The sequence below is a fragment of the Cervus elaphus genome, chromosome 11, assembly GCF_910594005.1.
Source record: "Cervus elaphus chromosome 11, mCerEla1.1, whole genome shotgun sequence".
Taxonomy (NCBI): Eukaryota; Metazoa; Chordata; class Mammalia; order Artiodactyla; family Cervidae; genus Cervus; species Cervus elaphus.
Genome location: NC_057825.1, coordinates 86,787,260 through 86,807,033, shown reverse-complemented (window position 1 = coordinate 86,807,033; position 19,774 = coordinate 86,787,260). Strand labels below are relative to the sequence as shown.

Sequence of the window (19,774 nt, the reverse complement as noted above, 5' to 3'; positions counted from 1 at the left end):
CCATCCCCATCCAGGGTAGGAATCTTGTGAAGGGATAGGAGAAGGAATTAGAGACCTGTCTATGATGACAGTAGGGTCAAGGTGTGTGTGGTTTCTTATAGGTAATACTCTCATACACTTTTATGAGAAAACATAATCATTGTTAATTATTTAAAAAATTTTACAACCTCATTAACAGATATGAAATATTATTTAATAACATAATACAACATAATACATCACTTTAATGATGCTGAAGCATCTTCTGAGATCCCTTCCATGGAATCTCCTCAGCCCCATCTATTTCCAGCCTGGTTGACCTTGCCCACATCCTTTACCACAACTTGTGCCCACTTCTGTTTTACTTGTAACAGATTGTATTAGGATCATCTTTTTCCCTCCCAGACAGTAAGCTCATTGAGAGACCTCATTATTTCTCCAGTGCCTGGATTATAGCGTTATTACAGAAATTTCTGTCAAATTGAAAGAATTCAAAAATTCAGCAAAAGAATCTGCCAGACGTTTCCTACTCTATGTTGTGATCTCAGGTCCCATTCATTCCTCCTGCTTCAGTGGGTAGGGGTAGGGGCTGACAGGTTTTCTGTACTGTAAGCTCAGGGCTGCCTCCACTCAGCAAGTGTTAGACAACAGCGAGAAGAACATTTTCCTCCTAAGGAAATTCGGATTACAGTGATCTAACTCAGATACCTTAAAGCAATGCTGGACTCTGACCTATAGAAACCCAGGGAATTGCTATATTGTGAAAAAAAATCAGTATAAAAAGTTAATAAGATAGTCTTGTTTGTAAATATTTTGTTCACCTGAGAGACAGATCTTTAAGCTATAAAAGTGTACAGTATGTTTTATGGGTTCTATCTTCCTTCATAGGTATATAAAATCAGAGCTTTATTGGTGTGAGCCCTCTGTATGAAATAAATGATAGATAAGCAGATGATCATTTTATTTCATGGTTGAGACAAGATGTGCTGGGCTTTTATTGCATCTAATTCCCCACTGAAAGGAGAGTTTTAAAGTGCATAGTTGTTAATTCTCTTTGGCAGATATGGGCTATAAACATGTTTTTATCTGCTTTCTCTCCTTATTAAATGAGAAATTTTTAGTGATTATAGGTTTTTACTTCTCTTGTGGGGAATTTGCAAATAATTTTTTTGTATCTATCTTTCCCATTTGTCTGATGCAGTTGCATTGTTACCTGGAATGACCTGGGGTACCAGTGTTAATTAGTTTCAGTATATCACTGCTATTGGTATAAACAACTTTTTTGGCTTGAACACAAGGATTAGCCATCTTCACCATTGTCAAAACAGTGATTCCTGATAATAGCAACCAGAAAAGAGCTATCTTGGTCCTAATCTCTTTCACTTTTGGTCTGCAACTGTAAATAATGTTCCTTTACTTGGGAGGCCTATATAACAACATAACTAATTTTCACTCTCCTTATCCCTTCTATTCCTAAATATGGGACTGTCTAACTGGGTTAGATCCTTGGGTTGGGAAGATCCCCTGGAGGAGGGCATGGTCACTCACTCCAGTATTCTTGCCTGGAGAATCCCCATGGACAGAGGAGCCTGGTGGGCTACAGTCCATGGGGTCAAAAAGAGTTGGACATGACTGAGTGACTAAGCACAACTGTGACTAATATAGGACAGAAAATTGATTTTACTTTTCATACCAAGTCTGAAAAAGTTTTTGGCTTTATGGAGCCTTGAGCCTAGAAGATAATGAGGCCACACCTAGACTGAATATGATACAGTGGTTAGAGATGCCTTCCCAGATTCAGGAGTGGGATCCCAGTCACAGCTCACATTATTACATTACAAAAGCGTAGAGGGGAAGGGAGTTGGATTTTATTTAATTTTCAGGCACATTACCTTTCATAGGAACAACATGAAGCCGAAGGTACCCATTAAGAATGGACTTCAGTTTTACTGACAGTTAGCCTCATTTCTCCCTTCTGAATTTTTCAAAGCCACCTCTACTTTCCAAGTCAAAAACACTCAGTCAAAGTAGAATATAGAACCATGCTAGGAAACTTTACAGGAAAAATGTTTTAGAGGAAAAGAGGCTTACATACAATGCAATATCTTATGGCAAGAGCCTCTACTTCATCCTAAACCACACCATGAAGTGGGCAGTCCTGTGAACACAGGCTACTGAAAGGTCTGGCCCCAGCTTCTTAGAAGAAAGAAGGGGTAGTGTTTGACATGGGAGAGAGAGAAAGAAAGAAAGGGAAAGAGGGAAGGAGGGAGGCAGGGAGGGAGGGAGATATGGTTTGGAAAAATAGGAATATTGGTTTAAAGATACTATTTACATTTGTAAGTTTTTCCTTTTTTCATTCTTTATTTTGATTTCATCAGGAAGCTTTAGTCATTTACTGAATGGAGATATTCAAGGCAAGTATGACCTGTTTCTTCTAGGTTCATAAACTTTTGCTCATAGACAGACAAACCTAGTTTCCTTGCTGACTCGTGACCCCATCTTTCATTATTTTATACTTCAATGAATAGCTCATAGTTTTTCACTCTCTTCCTAGTCTTTTTGCTTTTGTTCATTCTGCCACCTTCTCCTAGAATGCCCCCTCTCCCTGCCTGCTCTTCAAGCTACTCCTTCCTGGGTCCACCCAGTCTACCATATCTCTGATAGCATGTTAAAATTTAGCTCAGGGATTGCATTTTCTGGATCACTTCCTTTTTTCCCCACTGTGGCAGATGTTGGTTGCTTCCACATATCTTATCTTCTTCCCACCAAACAACACTGATTTTTTTAGCATCACGGGTGGCTAGACCTCTTCCTGGACCTAGGAGTTGAATCTTGACTGCTTTAAGCAAATAGTAATAAATCTGTTCTTACCGGTGATTGGGGAATTACCAAGTGATGTAATTCTGATTACCAGCATGTTAGGGTAGGTCTGATGGAAACTTCTGGGAAAGTGTATCTAACTCTTCAGAAGGAATCCAAAAGGGATATTCTCTCTTTTAGTATGTGAATGTTGCTGGTGAGGAAATAACATGTGGAACTGTGGCAGCCACTTTGTGATCATCAAGGGACAAGCCTGAGGGCAAAGGCCAATAAGAGAATGGAGGAACAGAGGGATGGAAGTAATTGGAATCCTAAAGATGCCACTGAATTTCTGACTTAACTACCCTGGAAGTATCCTTCTTCCTGACTCCTTGATGTATAAGAATAAATCTCTTTGTTTTTGAATCCAGCTTAAATTGGATCTTCTCTCATTTGCAGCTGAAATCATCCTTACTTATACCCACCATACCCCTTGTCTATACTTCTCTTAGAACCTTGTGCATTTTTCTGTCATCCATGATGTAGCATGTACTAGTTCTTCATTTACCACATTTTTAAGTCATTTATAAGGATGGATATTTGAGTTGTTTCCACTTTTTGGCTATTTTCTTCCCCCTTTTGTCCTTCACAGCTTGCAGGATTTCAGTTCCCTGATCAGGTATTGAACCTGGGCCATGGCAGTGAAAAATCTAGGATTCTAACCACTAGGCAACCAGGGAACTCCCTTGGCTATTATGATAATGCTGTTAAGCACATTTGTGAACAAATTTTTGTGTGGACATATGTTTTCATTTCTCTTGGATGTATGACTAGGAATAAAGTTGCTGGGTCATATATAATTTTATGTTTAATATTTTGAGGAACTGCCAATCTGTTTTCCAAAGTGGCTGTGCCATTTTACAATCCTTCTAGCTATGTGTGAGAATTCTAATTTTCTGTACATCCTCACCAGCACTTTAAAAAAACAAATATATATATATGTTATTGACGTATAGTTGACTTTCAATGTTTCAGGTGCACTGCAAGGTGATTCAGTTATACAAATACACACATATTGTTTTCTAAATTATTTTCTATCATAGGTTATTATAAGGTATTGACTATAGTACCTTATGCTATACAGGAAACCCTTGTTGCTTGTTGCATGTCTTAGTTAGAAATCTAGTATTCTATTCATACTAAGTTTCAAACAAGTGGAATCAAAATGTCATAATGTTTTACACAAAAAATTCATAATTTTTATAAAAAATATATATAATATATATTTATATATATACAAAAGCTTTTCTTCTGCACTTGATAAAGGCTTGAGAAAGAACATCAAAAAAAAAAAAAAAAGAGATGGAGAAATTGGAAAACATAAACTAAATGAAATGGGATCACTGAATATGAAATTGAAGTGAAACAAACTAGGTAAAAGTAAAAGATCATCATATAGTCCAGTTGTTTTTAAACATGACTGCTCATTAGAAACATACCTGGAGCTTTGGAGAAAAAAAGCAATACCTAAGCATTTATATTTTTCAAAAAAATTCAAGATAATTCTGATATGCATCTGGATTTTAAAAGTGATTACAGGTGTTTCTGTAATCCTAGTTTTGGAGTTAAATCCTAATTTTGGAGTTCTGTTATTTTTCTGTTGATCAATCATGATACAATAGTGTTAAGTGAATAATAGTTATATAATCACAATAATAAAAGATGTTTATCAGTTTTTGCAATCAATAGCCAGGCAAAAAATAAAAGATAATTACAATTGCAAGCCATAATGGGAACATGATTAACTTAAAATATAAAATATTTACATACAATTTTTTGTCAATTGTATGTAATTGGGGGTCAAGCAGAGTGATATAGTAAGTAGAAGGGCACACATGCACGTTTTCATCCACCCAGTCAATCTATATCTTTTGGTTGTTGCATTTAATCCATTTACATTTAAGATAATTATCAATATGTATGATCTTATTAACATTTTCTTAATTGTTCTGGGTTTATTTTCTGTAGGTCTTTTCCTTCTCTTCTGTTTCCTTCCTAGAGAAGTTCCTTTAGCATTTGTTGTAAAATTGGTTTAGTGGTGCTGAATTCTCTTAACTTTTGCTTATCTGGAAAGCTTTTGATTTCTCCATCAAATATGAATGACAGTCATGGTGGGTAGAGTATTCTTGGTTGTAGGTTCTTCAGTTTCATCACTTTAAATATATCATGCCACTGTCTTCTGGCCTGTAGAGTTTCTGTTGAGAAATCAACTAATAGCCTGATGGGTAACATTCCCTTATATGTTATTTGTCATTTTTCCCTTGTTGTTTTCAATATCTTATCTCTGTCTTTAATTTTTATCAGTATGATTATTATGTGTTTCAGTGTATTCCTCCTTGGGTTTATCCATCCTAGGCTCTCTGTGCTTCCTGGACTTGGTTGACTATTTCCTGTCCCATGTTAGGGAAGTTTTCAGCTATTATCTCTTCAAATATTTTCTCAGGTCCTTTCTTGCTCTCTTCTTCTGGGACCCCTGTAATGCAAATGTTGGTGCGTTTCATCTTATCCCAGAGGTCTCTTAGCCTGTCTTCATTTCTTTTCTCTTTTTTTTTCTACATTCTGTTCTGTAGCAGTGATTTCCACCATTCTGTCCTCCAGGTTGGGCTTTCTCAGTGGCTCAGATTGTAAAGAATCTGCCTGTAATGCGGGAGGTCTGGGTTCAATCCCTGGGTTGTGAAGATATCCTGGAGGAGGGCATGGCAACCCACTCCAGTATTCTTGCCTGGAGAATCCCCATGGCAGAGGAGCCTGGTGGGCTACAGTCCATGGGGTCACAAAGAGTCGGACATGACTGAGCGACTAAGAGAGCATATGGCACAGGAGTTCTCCAGGTCGTTTGTCTCTTTGGCCCCAGTTACTCTGCTGTTGGTTCCTTCTAATGTATTATTCATCTCTGTTTGTTTGTTCTTTAGCTCTGCTAGGTCTTTGATAAATATTTCTTGGGTCTTCTCAATTTTTGCCTCTTTTCTTTTTCTGAGATCCTGAATCATCTTCTCTATCGTTACTCTGAATTCTTTTTCGGAAGGTTGCCTATCTCTGTTTTATTTAGTTGTTTTTCTGGGGTTTAAGCATGTCCCTTCATTTGGGGCATAACATTCAGCTTTTTTATCATGTTTCAGTTTGGTTCAGTCACTCAATCATATCCAACTCTTTGTGACCCCTGGGACTGCAGCATGCCAGTCTTCCCTGTCCATCACCAATTCCTGGAGTTTACTCAAACTCATGCCAGTTGAGTTGGTGATGCCATCCAACCATCTTATCCTCTGTTGTCCCCTCTCCTCTTGCCTTCACTCTTTCCCAGGATCAGGGTCTTTTCCAATGACTCAGTTCTTCTCATCAGCTTGCCAAAGTGTTGGAGTTTCAGCTTTAGCATCAGTCCTTCCAAAGAACATTCAGGACTGATTTTCTCTCCTTGCAGTCCAAGGGACTCTCAAGAGCCTTCTCCAACACTGTAGTTCAAAAGCATCAGCTCTTCGGCATTCAGCTTTCTTTATGGTCCAACTCTTACATCCATACATGACTACTGGGAAAACCATAGCTTTGTAAAAAAACCAACCTTTGTCTGCAAAGTAATGTCTCTGCTTTTTTTTTTTTTTAATTAATTTATTTTTTATTGAGGATAATTGCTTTATAGAATTTTGGCTGTTTTCTGTCAAACCTTAACACAAATCAGTCATAGTATACATATATCCCCTCTCTGGAAACTCCTTCCCATCTCTCTCCCCATCCCACTCCTCTAGGTTGATACAGAGGCTCTGTTTGAGTTTCCTAAGCCATACAGCAGATTTCCATTGGCTATCTATTTTATATATGGTTATGTAAGTTTCCATGTTACTCTTTCCATACAACTCCCCCTCTCCTCCCCCTCCCCAAGTCCATAAGTCCATTCTCTATGTCGGTTTCTCCATTGTTGCCCTGTAAATAAATTCTTCAGTGCTATTTTTTTAGATTCCATATGTATGCATTAGAATAGATATTTATCTTTCCCTTTCTGACTTACTTCACTTTGTGTAATAGGTTCTAGGTTCATCCACCTCATTAGGACTGACTCAAATGCGTTCCTTTTTATGGCTGAGTAATATTCCATTGTGTATGTGTACCACTACTTCTTTATCCATGAATCTGTCAATGGACATCTAGGTTGCTTCTATGTTCTAGCTATGGCAATTAGTGCTGCAATGAATGATGGGATACATGTGTCTCTTTCCTTTTGGTTTCCTCAGGGTATATGCCTAGGATATGATTACTGGGTCATATGGCAGTCTTATTCCTAGTTTTTTAAGGAATCTCCATACCGTCTTCCATAGTGGCTGTATCAATTTACATTCCCACCAACAGTGCAAGAGCATTCCCTTTTCTCCACACCCTCTCCAGCGTTTATTGTTTGTAGACTTTTTGATGATGGCCATTCTGACTGGTGTGAGGTGATATCTCACTGTAGTTTTGATTTGGATTTTCTAATAATGAGCAATGTTGAGCATGTTTTCAAGTGTTTGCTAGCTATCTGTATCTCTTCTTTGGAGAAATGTCTGTTTAGGTCCTTTCCCCACTTTTTGATTGGGCTGTTTTTTTTTTCTGGCATTGAGTTGTATGAGCTGCTTCTATATTTTGGAAATTAATCCTTTGTCAGTTGTTTCATTTGCTATTATTTTCTCCCATTCTGAGGGTTGTCTTTTCACCTTGCTTATAGTTTCCTTTGTTGTGTAAAAACTTTTAAGTTTAATCAGGTCCCCCTTGTTTACTTTTGTTTTTATTTCCATTACTCTAGGAGGTGGGTCATAGAGGATCTTGCTTTGATTTATGTCATTGAGTGTTCTGCCTATGTTTTCCTCTAAGAGTTTTATAGTTTCTGGTCTTCCATTTAGGTCTTTAATCCATTTTGAGTTTATCTTTGTGTATGGTGTTAGGAAATGTTCTAATTTCATTCTTTTACATGTAGCTGTCCAGTTTTCCCAGCTCTATTTACTGAAGAGGCTGTCTTTGCCCCATTGTATATTCTTGCCTCCTTTGTCAAAAATAAGGTACCCATAGGCATATGGGTTTATTTCTGGGCTTTTTCTCTTGTTCCATTGGTCTGTATTTCTGTTTTTGTGCCAGTAGCATACTGTCTTGAATACTGTAGCTTTGTAGTGTAATCTGAAATCCGGAAGGCTGATTCCTCCAGCTCTATTCTTCTTTCTACAGACTGCTTTGGCTATTTGTGGTCTTTTGTGTTTCCATATGAATTGTGAAATTTTTTGATCAAGTTCTGTGAAAAATGCCATTGGTAATTTGATAGGGATCACATTAAATCTGTAGATTGTGTTTGGTAGTATAGTTATTTTCACAATATTGATTCTTCCTACCCAGAACATGGAACATCTCTCCATCTGTTTATGTCGTCTTTGATTTCTTTCATTAGTGTCTTATAAGTTTCTGTGTACAGTTCTTTTGTCTCCTTAGGTAAGTTTATTCCTAGATATTGAATTCTTTTTGTTGCAGTGGTGAATGGGATTGAGTCCTTAATTTCTCTTTTTGATTTTTCATTGTTAGTGAGAGGGTAACAGGTTGGAAGGCCAGGGGTCTCCAAACAGAGGAAATAGGCTGCAAGTGTCAGACAATTTTTATCTCTCTCTTAAGCAGCAGGAGGAAACAAACTAGTGATACATTTTTTCCTCTTCTCTATACAAATTTAAAAAGAGATTTCTCTTAATATTCTGTGTTGCCATGACAGCTGGTTCCACCTGAACTTAACTTTTCTCAAACCGTGAGCTAACCAATGCGTTTTTCCTATGGAAATGTTTGTCTTAAGCTATGTTAATGTACTATGCATTTACCCCAGACTCTGTCTTTAAGTCGGTTCCCCCTAAAGGCTCAGAACCAACTTAACAAACCAGTATGTTATACTCATACATTGTTCTCCTAATCTATGTTAATGAAACTATATTTGTATGGAAACCTGCCTTTTTCAAGATTCATGTCAATCGTTTTACTGCCCAGGGTGACTCACTTGGTGCCAAGATTATCTCAAAATGCATCTTGTGGGTGAGGAGGCTGGTGCTATTCTCTGAGTTTTGAGACATTTCTTTTTTTTTTTTTTGTGCTTTTACATTTTAATTTCAAGTTCTAATTTAATTTAATTCTAACTTCAAGTTCTTCCAAAAAGAAGGCCCCAGGAAACATGCTCCTGGGCTTGGTCCACTGCTGTCTTGTATTCATAGGTAAGTGTCCATTCACCAACAGTAAAGCCCAGGATAGACGTGATAAAAGAGGACTTCCTCCTTCATGGCATCAGTCCTTTGCTGGTTTCAGAGGTGGACGGTAGTCATCACAGAAAACACACAGGAACTTTTCCTTGGAACTGAGGTGGAAGTGCCTGCTGTGAACATCACCATGTTTCCCCTGACCCTTTCCTTCAGTTTCTGAAGATATATTCTAGCAGAAAACAATCTTCCTTGAAGATACTGAGCGACAATTCCATAAAATAAAAACACGTGCTTCCAGTGCACTGTTTTCAGGTACGCTGGGTTCAGTTCAGCTGCCGGATGAGCTGATTGATACGTTCACCTCGATAGCCCAGCGAGCCCACTTCCTTGAGGAAGCCCACTCTGCTCTTCATAGCGTGACGGGCCACTGAGAGTTGGAAAGGGCGCAGGAACCTTGAGATTGCCTGGAAATTCTTCCCCGGGAAGGCAATTTCGTGAATGAGGTCTTCCAAGCAAATGACATCAAACTTCCCCAGGTGCTCCTCAATAACTATGTTGTCTGTCAGAGGGATGACTTTGTTCTTGACCTTCGCTTGTCCACGTTTCAAGATGAGTTCCCGAACAGACTTCAGATTTGGAAATCCCCAGGTCACATAAGGCTCCACGATACGAAGCGTCTTTATGGTTTTAGGGGTCACTTTCACAAAAACGCCACTGAAAATCTTATTCAGGCGAAGTCTGGCAATGGTCCTTTGCACCACTGAACTCACCCCATTAATCCTTTCAATGCGTACAACAAAGGCCAAGGAATGTTTGTCTGGCACTTCCAAGGCATGAGGTTTCACTTTTAGCCGTCTGAATCGCACTCTGTCCCGAAGCTGCCACCAGGAATCATGTACAAACCATTCTAGTTGCTTAAACTTGACTTGTTTTCCTTTCCTTTGCTCCTTCCTTTGCAAAAGCGCCTGTTTTGCCTGGGTGGCTTTGAGGGCCTGATAAGCCTTCCTCTTTTTCAGGAGATTCTCTGGAACCAAAGGGATCTTTCTTCTTGGTTCTTCCTCCGCCATCTTTCCAACGCGGCAGCTACTACTCATGCGCAGTTCCACCCCGTAGCGAAGAGAGAGGCATCTCTACGTTTACTTGATCATAGAGACATCTACTCTAGCTCAAGGCAGGGCCGGCGGGGCGGCCCGGGCCGTTTTAGCAGTAGTAAACCGCTGAGGTTTTGCTAGCCTTGATTCCCGCCAAAAGTTACACAAAGCTTCCTTCGCACTTCTTGGAAGCTTTTCGGAGCCATGTCATCTTCAGAATCCAGTCCTTTCCATTCCAGGTGAACTCCGAGACATTTCTTTAATTAGCAGACTGCTAGTAGGTATTTAACATCCAACTAAAGACTTGCAGGGGAGTACTCTTTCTGCCCCCTTCTGATGTCTATGTCATAAGCTTTCTCTATCTCTTTTATACTTTAATAAAACTTTATTACACAAAAGCTTCAAGCGATCAAGCCTCGTCTCTGGCCCTGGATTGAATTCTCCTCTGGAGGTCAAGAATCCTGGTGTCTTTCATGGTTTAGCAACAACATTTCATTAGTATATAGAAATGCAAGTGATTTGTGTATTGATTTTTATCTTCTAACTTTGCTAAATTCACTGATTAGCTCTAGTAATTTTCTGATACTGTCTTTAGGGTTTTCTATGTACAGTATCATGTCATCTGCCAATGGTGACAGATTTACTTCTTTTCTCATCTGGATTCCTTTGATTTCTTTTTCTTCTCTGATTGCTGTAGCTAGAACTTTTAGAACTATTTTGAGTAATAGTGGCAAAAGTGGACACCCTTGTCTTGTTCCTGATCTTAGGGGGAATGTTTTCAGTTTTTCACCATTGAGAATAATGTTTGCTTTAGGCTTATCATATATGGCCTTTACTATGTTGAGGTAGGTTCCTTCTATGTCCATTTTTTGAAGAGTTTTAATCATAAATGGGTCATGAATTTTGTCAAAGGCTTTTTCTGCAGCTATTGAGATGATCATATACTTTTTATCTTTCAATTGTTACTATAGTATATCACATTGATTGATTTGCATATATTGAAGAATCCTTGCATCTCTGGAATAAACACAACTTGATCATGGTATATGAGCTTTTTGATGTGTTGCTGAATTCTGTTTGCTAAAATTTTATTTAGGATTTTTGCATCTATGTTCATCAGTGATCTTGGCCTGTAGTTTTCTTTTTTTGTGTTGTCTTTGTCTGATTTTGGTATCAGGGTGATGGTGGCCTTGTAGAATGAGTTTAAAAGTGTTCCTTCCACTGCAATTTTTTGAAAGAGTTTTAGAAGGATAGGCATTAGCTCTTCTCTAAATGTTTGATAGAATTCTCCTGTGAAGCCATCTGGTCCTTGGCTTTTGTTTTCTGGGAGATTTTTGATCACAGCTTCAATTTCAGTGCTTGTAATTGGGTTGTTCATAATTTCTATTTCATCCTGTTTCAGTCTTGGAAGATTGAACTTTTCTGAGAATCTGTCCATTTCTTCCAGGTTGTCTATTTTATTGCCATATAGTTGTTCAAATAGTCTCTTATAACCGTTTGTATTTCTCTTTTATCTGTTGTAACCTCTCCTTTTTCATTTTTAATTTTGTTGATTTGAATCTTCACTCTTTTTTTCTTGATGAGTCCGGCTAAATGTTTATCAGTTTTGTTTATCTTCTCAAAGAACCAGCTTTTAGTTTTATTAATCTTTACTATTGTTTCTTTCATTTCTTTTTCATTTATTTCATTTTTTTTCTTTATGATTTCTTTCCTTCTACTAATTTTGGCATTTTTTTGGTTCTTTTTCCAGTTATTTTAGGTGTAAAGTTAGGTTGTCAATTTGGTGTTTTTCTTGTTTCTTGAGGTAGGATTATATTGCTATAAACGTTCCTCTTAGAACTGCTTTTGCTGCATCCCATAGGTTTTGAGTTGTCATGTTCTCATTGTCATTTGTTTCTAGAAATTTTTTTTATTTCCCTTTTGATTTTTTCAGTAACCTGTTGGTTATTTAGAAACATGTTGTTTAATCTCCATGTGTTTGTGTTTCTTACACTTTTTTCCTTGTAATGGATATCTAGTCTCATAGCATTGTGGTCAGAGAAGATGCTTGATATGATTTCAGTTTTCTTAAATTTACTGAGGTTTAATTTGTTACCCAAGATGTGTGTCCTGGAGAATGTTCCAATGTGCACTTGAGAAGAAGTTGTATTCCTTTTCATTTGGATGGAATGTCCTAAAGATATCAATGAGATCCATCTCATCTAATGTATCATTTAAGACTTGTATTTCCTTATTAATTTTCTGTTTTGATGATCTGTTCATTGGTGTGAGTGGGGTCTTAAAGTCCCCTACTATTATTGTGTTACTGTCAATTTCTCCTTTTATGTCTGTTAGGATTTGTCTTATGTATTGAGGTGCTCCTATGTTGGGTGCATAGATATTTACAATTGTTATTTCTTCCTCTTGGATTGATCCCTTGATCATTATGTAGTGTCCTTCCTTACCTCTTCTACTCTTCTTTATTTTAAGGTCTATTTTGTCTGATATGAGGATTGCTATTCTAGCTTTCTTTTGCTTCCTATTTGCATGGAATATATTTTTCCATCCTCTCACTTTCAGACTAGATGTGTCTTGAGGTCTGAAGTGGGTTTCTTGTAGACAGTGTATATATGGGTCTTGCTTTTGTATCCATTCAGCCAGTCTGTGTCTTTTGGTTGGAGCATTTAATCCATTTCCATTTAAAGTAATTATTGATATATGTGTTCCTATTGCCATTTCTTAATTGTCTGGTATTGAATTTGTAGATCTTTTTTTCTCCTATTGTATTTCTTGACTATATAAGTCCCTTTAACATTTGTTGTAAAGCTGGTTTCGTGGTACTGAATTTTCTTACCTTTTTCTTGTCTGAGAAGCTTTTTATTTCTCCATTGATTCTGAATGAGATCTTTGGTGGGTATAGTAATCTTCATTGTAGATTTTCCCCTTTCAGTATTTTAAATATATCCTGCCATTCCCTTCTGGCCTGCAGAGTTTCTGCTGAAAGATAGCTGTTAAGCATATGGGGTTTCCCTTGTATGTTACCTGTTGCTTCTCCCTTGCTGCTTTTAATATTCTTTCTTTGTGGTTAGTCTTTTTTAGTTTGATTAGTATGTGTCTTGGTGTGTTTCTCCTTGGGTTTATCCTGTATGGGACTCTTTGTGCCTCTTGAAGTTGATTGACTATTTCCTTTTCCATGTTGGGGAAATTTTCAACTACAATCTCTTCAAAAATTTTCTCATACCCTTTCTTTTTCTCTTCTTCTTCTGGGACCCCTGTAATTCAAATGTTGGTGCATTTGATATGGTTCCAGAGGTCTCTGAGACTATCCTCAGTTCTTTTCATTCTTTTTACTTTATTCTGCTCCTCAGAAGTTATTTCTACCATTTTATCTTCCAGCTCACTGATGTGTTCTGCTTCAGATATTCTGCTATTGATTCCTTCTAGAGTATTTTTAATTTCAGTAATTGTGTTGTTTGTCTCTGTATGTTTATTCTTTAATTCTTCTGGGTCTTTGTTAATTGATTCTTGCATTTTCTCCATTTTTATTCTCAACGTTTTTGATCATCTTTACTATCATTATTCTGAATTCTTTTTCAGGTAGTTTGCCTCTTTCCTCTTCATTTATTTGGACTTCTGTGTTTCTAGTTTGTTCCTTCATTTCTGCAGTGTTTCTCTACCTTTTCTTTCTTTTTTTTTTTTTTTAAGTTATTGTGTTTGAGGTCTCCTTTCCCCAGGTTTCAAGGAAAGTTGAATTCTTTCCTTGAAGAAGGTTGAATTCTTTCTTCCTTTTGGTTTCTGCCCTCCTAAGCTTGGTCTGGGCTTCCCTGGTGGCTCAGAGGTTAAAGCACCCGCCTGCAATGCGGAAGACATGGGTTTGATCCCTGGTTCGGGAAGATTCCCTGGAGAAGGAAATGGCAACCCACTCCAGTATTCTTGCCTGGAGAATCCCATGGACAGAGGAGCCTGGTGGGCTACGGTCCATGGAGTCTCAAAGAGTCGGACACGACTGAGTGGCTGCCAGGCCAAGGTTGGTCCAGTGGTTTCTGTGAGCTTCCTGTGGGGTGAGATTTGAGCTGAGTTTTTGTTTGTTTGTTTGTTTTTCCTCTGGTGGGCAAGACTGAGTGAGGTGGTAATCCTGTCTGCTGATGATTGGTTTTATATTTTCTTTTTGTTTGTTGTTTAGATGAGGCATCCTGCACAGGATGCTACTGGTTGTTGTGTGATGCTTGTATTCAAGTGGTTTCCTTTGTGTGAGTTCTTACTATTTGATACTCCCTAGGGTTAGTTCTCTGGTAGTCTAGGGTCTTGGAGTCAGTGTTCCCACTCCAAAGGCTCAGGGCTTGATCTCTGTCGGCTTGACTGTTCCCCAGATTTTTCTCCCTCTGACTCTTTGCTTCATTTTTTTTGGAAACTACTTCACCTTCAATCGGCAATTTCAGGTAAAGTAATTTTGGACAGAGGCAACTTCTGCATCCCTTACATCTTACTTCCCATTCTGGAAAATTATTTGCCCAATTGCCATCTTAGGATGGAGGAGCCTGGTAGGCTGCAGTGCATGGGGTTGCTAAGAGTCGGACACGACTGAGTGACTTCACTTTCACTTTTCACTTTCGTGCATTGGAGAAGGAAATGGCAACCCACTCCAGTGTTCTTGCCTGGAAAATCCCAGGGACAGGGGAGCCTAGTGGGCTGCCGTCCATGGGGTCGCACAGAGTCGGACATGACTGAAGTGACTTAGCAGCAGCAGCAGCAGCAGCATCTTAGGAAGCCATATTCAAAGTAGTCATTGCCAGCTGAGCTCACACCTGGCTGCCTCCTTGGGAAGGAAACGTTTTCTTGAAAACTTTCTAAGCCTGTCAATGTGAGCAGATTCCAAAGAAAATGAGATGACCATGTGTTTCTGTTGACCAATTTGACGCTGAGTAGCAGAAATTCTATAAAGGGGTAAGGACGTCCGGGGAAAATTTTGCATTTCACTAGCTTGGAGTTGATGCCCCCTCCCAGACCCCAGTGGCTATGACAGGTGTGAAGCCCTCCTGGGAGGAGCTTCTGCCATCCAAACTGAGTCACAGGCCATGCAGAGGAACGTCCATTCCCAGATGCCTAGTTGGAGCCCCATGTCTCTGCTTTTTAATATGCTGTCTAAGTTGGTCATAGCTTTTCTTCCAAGCAGGAAGCGTCTTAATTTCGTGACTGCAGTCATTATCTGCAGTGATTTTGGAGCCCAAGAAAATAAAATCTGTCACTGTTTCCATTGTTTCCCCATCTATTTGCTGTGAAGTGATGGGACTGGATGCCATGATATTTGTTTTTTGAATGTTGAGTTTTAAGTCTGTTTTCACTCTCCTCTTTAACCTTCATCAAGAGGCTCTTTGCTTCTTGTTTGCTTTCTGCCATAAGGGTGGTGTCATCTACATATCTGAGGTTATTGATATTTCTTCCAGCAGTCTTTATTCTAGCTTGTGCTTCATCCAGCCTGGTATTTCGCATGATGTACTCTGCATATAAGTTAAATAAGCAGGGTGACAATATACAGCCTTAACATACTCCTTTCCCAATTTGGAACCAGTATGTTGTTCCATGTCCAGTTCTAACTGTGGCTTCCTGACCTGCATACAGATTTCTCAGGAGGCAGGTCGGGTGGTCTGGTATTCCCATCTCTTTCAGAATTTTCCACAGTTTTTTGTCAAAGTCAAAGGCTTTGGCATAGTCAATAATGTAGGTGTTTTTCTGGAACTCTTTGCTTTTTCTATGATCCAACAGATGTTGGCAATTTGATCTTTGGTTCCTCTTTCTTTTCTAAATCCATCTTGAACAACTGCAGGTTTACAGTTCATGTACTGCTGAAGCCTTGCATGGAGAATTTTAAGCATTATTTTGCTAGCATGTGAGATGAGTGCAATTGTGTAGTAGTTTGAACACACTTTAGCATTGCCTTTCTTTGTGATTGGAATGAAAACTTACCTTTTCCAGTCCTGTGGCCACTGCTGAGATTTCCAGATTTGCTGGCATATTGAGTGCAGCACTTTCACAGCATCATCTTTTAGGATTTGAAATAGCTCAACTGGAATTCCATCACCTCCACTAGTTTTGTTCATAGTGATGCTTTCTAAGGCCCACTTGACTTTGCGTTCCAGGATGTCTGGTTCTATGTGAGTGATCACACCATTGTGGTTATCTGGGTCATTAAGATATGTTTGGATAGTTCTGTGTATTCTTGCCACCTTTTCTTAAATCTTCTGCTTCTGTTAGGTCAGTACTGTTTCTGTCCTTTATTGTGCCCTTCTTTGCATCAAATTTTCCCTTGGTGTCTCTAATTTCCTTGAGATCTCTAGTCTTTCCCAGTCTATTGTTTTCCTCTATTTCTTTGCATTGATCACTGAGGAAGGCTTTCTTTTTTTTTTTTTTTTGCAAAACATTACACAATTTTTTTATTATTAAATGAGAAACTCTCATTTGTTACATCGTCACATTGCTAGTCAGAGAAATGCTGCAGTGATGAAGAAAGTCAATGTTGGATCAACCAAAGTCCTCATTTCTACAACATTCATTTACAAAGAAATAATGTTCAACACAGCCCAACACAACATTCTTGGTTTTCTTCATATTGAAGTCCCCCCAAAAAATCATCTTCTAATGGGGTATTTTACTACATAAATTATAGTTCTTCATTTTTACAATTCACCCCAAACTGTATGAGAGATGTATCACACTATAATTCTAAAGCTGTTAGGAAATCCTTCACACATCGTCGTCATCTGATGTGTCACTGCTACTTGTCTCTGTGTCCTCATTCTCAATAGTGGGTTTGAAAGTGCTGTTTTTCCAGGGTCCAAACTTGAAGTCACAGATCAGGCCATTTTTCAAAATACCATTTTTCCTCAGACCATTCTTCTGTAACTGTTCACTAATAACTTGGAATTCTCTCATTTCATCCTCAGTTAAGGGTGCACATGTTTCATCATTTTCACTGTCTTCTTGCCAACCCATCTCCTTTAACAATCTGTGTTCTGCTTCAAGTGAACTAGAAAGAACATCAGTCTGTGGGAAGGTTGAAGACCGAATGATCTGTTGGGAAATTACCGAGGCATTGCCATTCTCTTGTGGAATTTCATTTTCATCGAAGTTTCGATTTATATCCCTTTCTTGGTGAGTACTATTGCTGTTATGCAAATTAAATGAGTCGTCATCCTTTTCTGAGCCCACATGGCTTTCATCTTCATGCTCCTCTTCCACTCTGTCCCTTTTCAATGCTTTCAAAAACTCACTCTTCATATCTGTGCGCATTCGTGTCAGTTTGGTTAGACGAGGCTGCTGATTAAGTTTGTCAACAGGTGAAGAAGAATTTGAGCGATTACACTCTTTCACTGAAGTTGTTGATGGACTAAAATTCTTGGCAGTTGATTTAAAAGCATTAAAGTTGCCAACACCATATGTAGACTCATGAGGGAAAGAAGTCCCAACTTTATTTTCTTTAGTTTGGCTTTTCCATTGTGTAGGTTTTGTAGGTGGAGCAGCAGGTTTAGGAACTAAGCCTTTATAAACACTTGGACCAGTCCCATTCTTAACTGGCTGTGACTGAAGATTTCCTACTACTGGGAATCCAGATAGTTGTAAGTCTTTTGTATTACCTTTCTTAATGACCAGCATCCTTTGAGTTCTAGATTTAGGATTCGGGGGATATTCTAAGAGAGGAGCTTGGGAGATTTTTTTGGTTGGGTATGTGTGTGTCTGGGCGTGTAGGCCCCATACACCCGCAGCTAAAGATTTATTCTGATTTGGTTCTCTCTCATATTCAGGATTTAGAGATGGAAAATCCTCAGCCTCAAACTGCTTGCATTCTCTCTTGTCTTCTTTCCTCCCTGCTTCACTGTCAGGTATGTTGTTTTCATGTAGTCCTTGGCTTTTTCCAGAATGGAAAATACTGCTACGAGAACGGGAACTTCCACCATGGTATCCCCCTCGATGATTTATGTTTTCAGTACCATTTCTTCCATGTGTACGCCATCCATTTTTTTCTTTCCTTCCAAAGTTACCTCCATTAGGACGTCCAATACCAGAATCAAAGCCATCTGAAGAGTTGTGTCGTCGGCGGTTCACATCGTAACGATTTTCTGTCCATGAAAAGTTTTCAGAATGCTTTTCAAAATTCAGTGACGACTTTGTTGATGATGGTGGGGTAGGAAAATTAAGCCAGGCTGGAGCAAAGTCATGCTGCGCCATTTAGGTCCAGTCTCTCCAACTCAGCGAAACAAGGTTTCAACACCTCATGGCAAGTCCAAATTCCAACAGGACTGCACAGGAAGGTGTTGGGTTTGTCTCTGTAATCTTTATGTTTTCCAGTTTGTTTTTTTATTTTGTATCCTCTGAAATAATATCCAAGTTCTTTGAAGACACTTAACGTATGGCTATTTGACATAGAGTTACTTCAGTCAGCTACCCATACTTCTGTTTTAAAGTTTTCATATGGCTATCGCCAGAATTAGCCAAGTTCCTTGGATTTTAAGATTTTAAAGTCTTCTTTATTATTCCATGTACTTGTCACTGTTGTACTTATCCACTCCAGATGAAATAATCCAATTTATGAGTCAAAAAGCAAAAACAAAAAGAAAATTTCACATCTGAAGAGCATTCCTAAACATCAGCATAAACAGAGACTATCTCAATACTACCATGCTGCTGGGAAACTGCCACATCTTAAATTTCCACGTAAATAAAAGATAAAAGCAAAAAAACTCTGTATTCATTCAATGTCTTCATTTAGAAAAGCTGTCCCATTGTGACACGAAAAGGGCTGAGGTCAAAAATTCCTAAAACTTTTAATAAAGGTAAAAATAAACTGCCATGAAAAACTTCAGCAATATTTAAACAGTAATTTGAAAACTGCCGAAACTACTCAGTACACAAATCAAACATATCTTACAGTTTTGGCTGAAGAACACCAACAACAGGGGAGGGGTTGGGGGGAAGGCAAAAACACCACCAGCTGAAACACTTTAAACCAGTTATATAATTCATTTGAACCAAAATACTGAAGAAATGCCTGGGTCTCTTTTTAAGTAGCTTGTAGAATTGTTCACTACTATCAATTCACTTCAGAGATGATTCTTGCCAATTTTAATAAACTTCTGGGGTAAAATTATCCAAAAACATTGTAATTCCAAAATGGCCACTTGAAATATCCGGGGCCTTTTACACAAAACCTAGAAGATGATCTTCATATCTGAGTAATTCAATCACCTTCTGCCACACCAGAGGTGCCCCTGGCCTAGGGGTGCCACTGCGCTCGATCCCGGGAGGAGGTTTTCGGTACTTTGAATAATCCCCTTTTGCCACTTTTCCCTCCCCCACAACCAGTCTCCGAGGAAGGCTTTCTTATCTCTCCTTGCTATTCTTTGGAACTTTGCATTCAGATGGGTATATCTTTCCTTTTCTCCTTTGCCTTTAGCTTCTCTTCTTTGCTCAGCTATTTGTAAAGCCTCCTTAGAAAACCATTTTGCCTTTTTGCATTTCTTTTTCTTGGGGATGGTCTTGCTCACTGCCTCTTGTACAGTGTCCTAAATCTCCATCCATAGTTCTTCAGGTGCTCTGTCAGATCTAATCCCTTGAATCTATTTGTCACTTCCACTGTATAATCATAAGGGATTTGATTTAGGTCATACCTAAGTGGTCTAGTGATTT

General features: G+C 38.6%; 2 protein-coding genes across 4 annotated transcripts; both read right to left on the bottom strand.

Annotated features, from left to right (window-relative positions):
• Window positions 1-9,126: 9,126 nt before the first annotated feature.
• LOC122703794 (60S ribosomal protein L7-like 1) lies at window positions 9,127-19,448 on the bottom strand. Of its 2 annotated transcripts, XM_043918257.1 has the most exons (2): window positions 18,713-19,448; window positions 9,127-10,106 (listed from the first exon to the last, which is right to left on the bottom strand). In XM_043918257.1, the coding sequence occupies exons 1-2, from the start codon at window positions 18,739-18,741 to the stop codon at window positions 9,347-9,349; spliced, it is 789 nt and encodes a 262-aa protein (XP_043774192.1). In that variant the 5' UTR covers window positions 18,742-19,448; the 3' UTR covers window positions 9,127-9,346. The 2 variants fall into 2 exon arrangements, with proteins under 2 accessions (XP_043774192.1, XP_043774193.1); XM_043918258.1 differs by lacking the exon at window positions 18,713-19,448 and having other exon boundaries at window positions 9,127-10,117.
• LOC122703793 (vasculin-like) lies at window positions 16,491-18,714 on the bottom strand. Of its 2 annotated transcripts, XM_043918256.1 has the most exons (2): window positions 17,839-18,714; window positions 16,491-17,778 (listed from the first exon to the last, which is right to left on the bottom strand). In XM_043918256.1, the coding sequence occupies exons 1-2, from the start codon at window positions 18,314-18,316 to the stop codon at window positions 16,835-16,837; spliced, it is 1,422 nt and encodes a 473-aa protein (XP_043774191.1). In that variant the 5' UTR covers window positions 18,317-18,714; the 3' UTR covers window positions 16,491-16,834. The 2 variants fall into 2 exon arrangements, with proteins under 2 accessions (XP_043774191.1, XP_043774190.1); XM_043918255.1 differs by having other exon boundaries at window positions 16,491-18,714.
• Window positions 19,449-19,774: the final 326 nt, after the last annotated feature.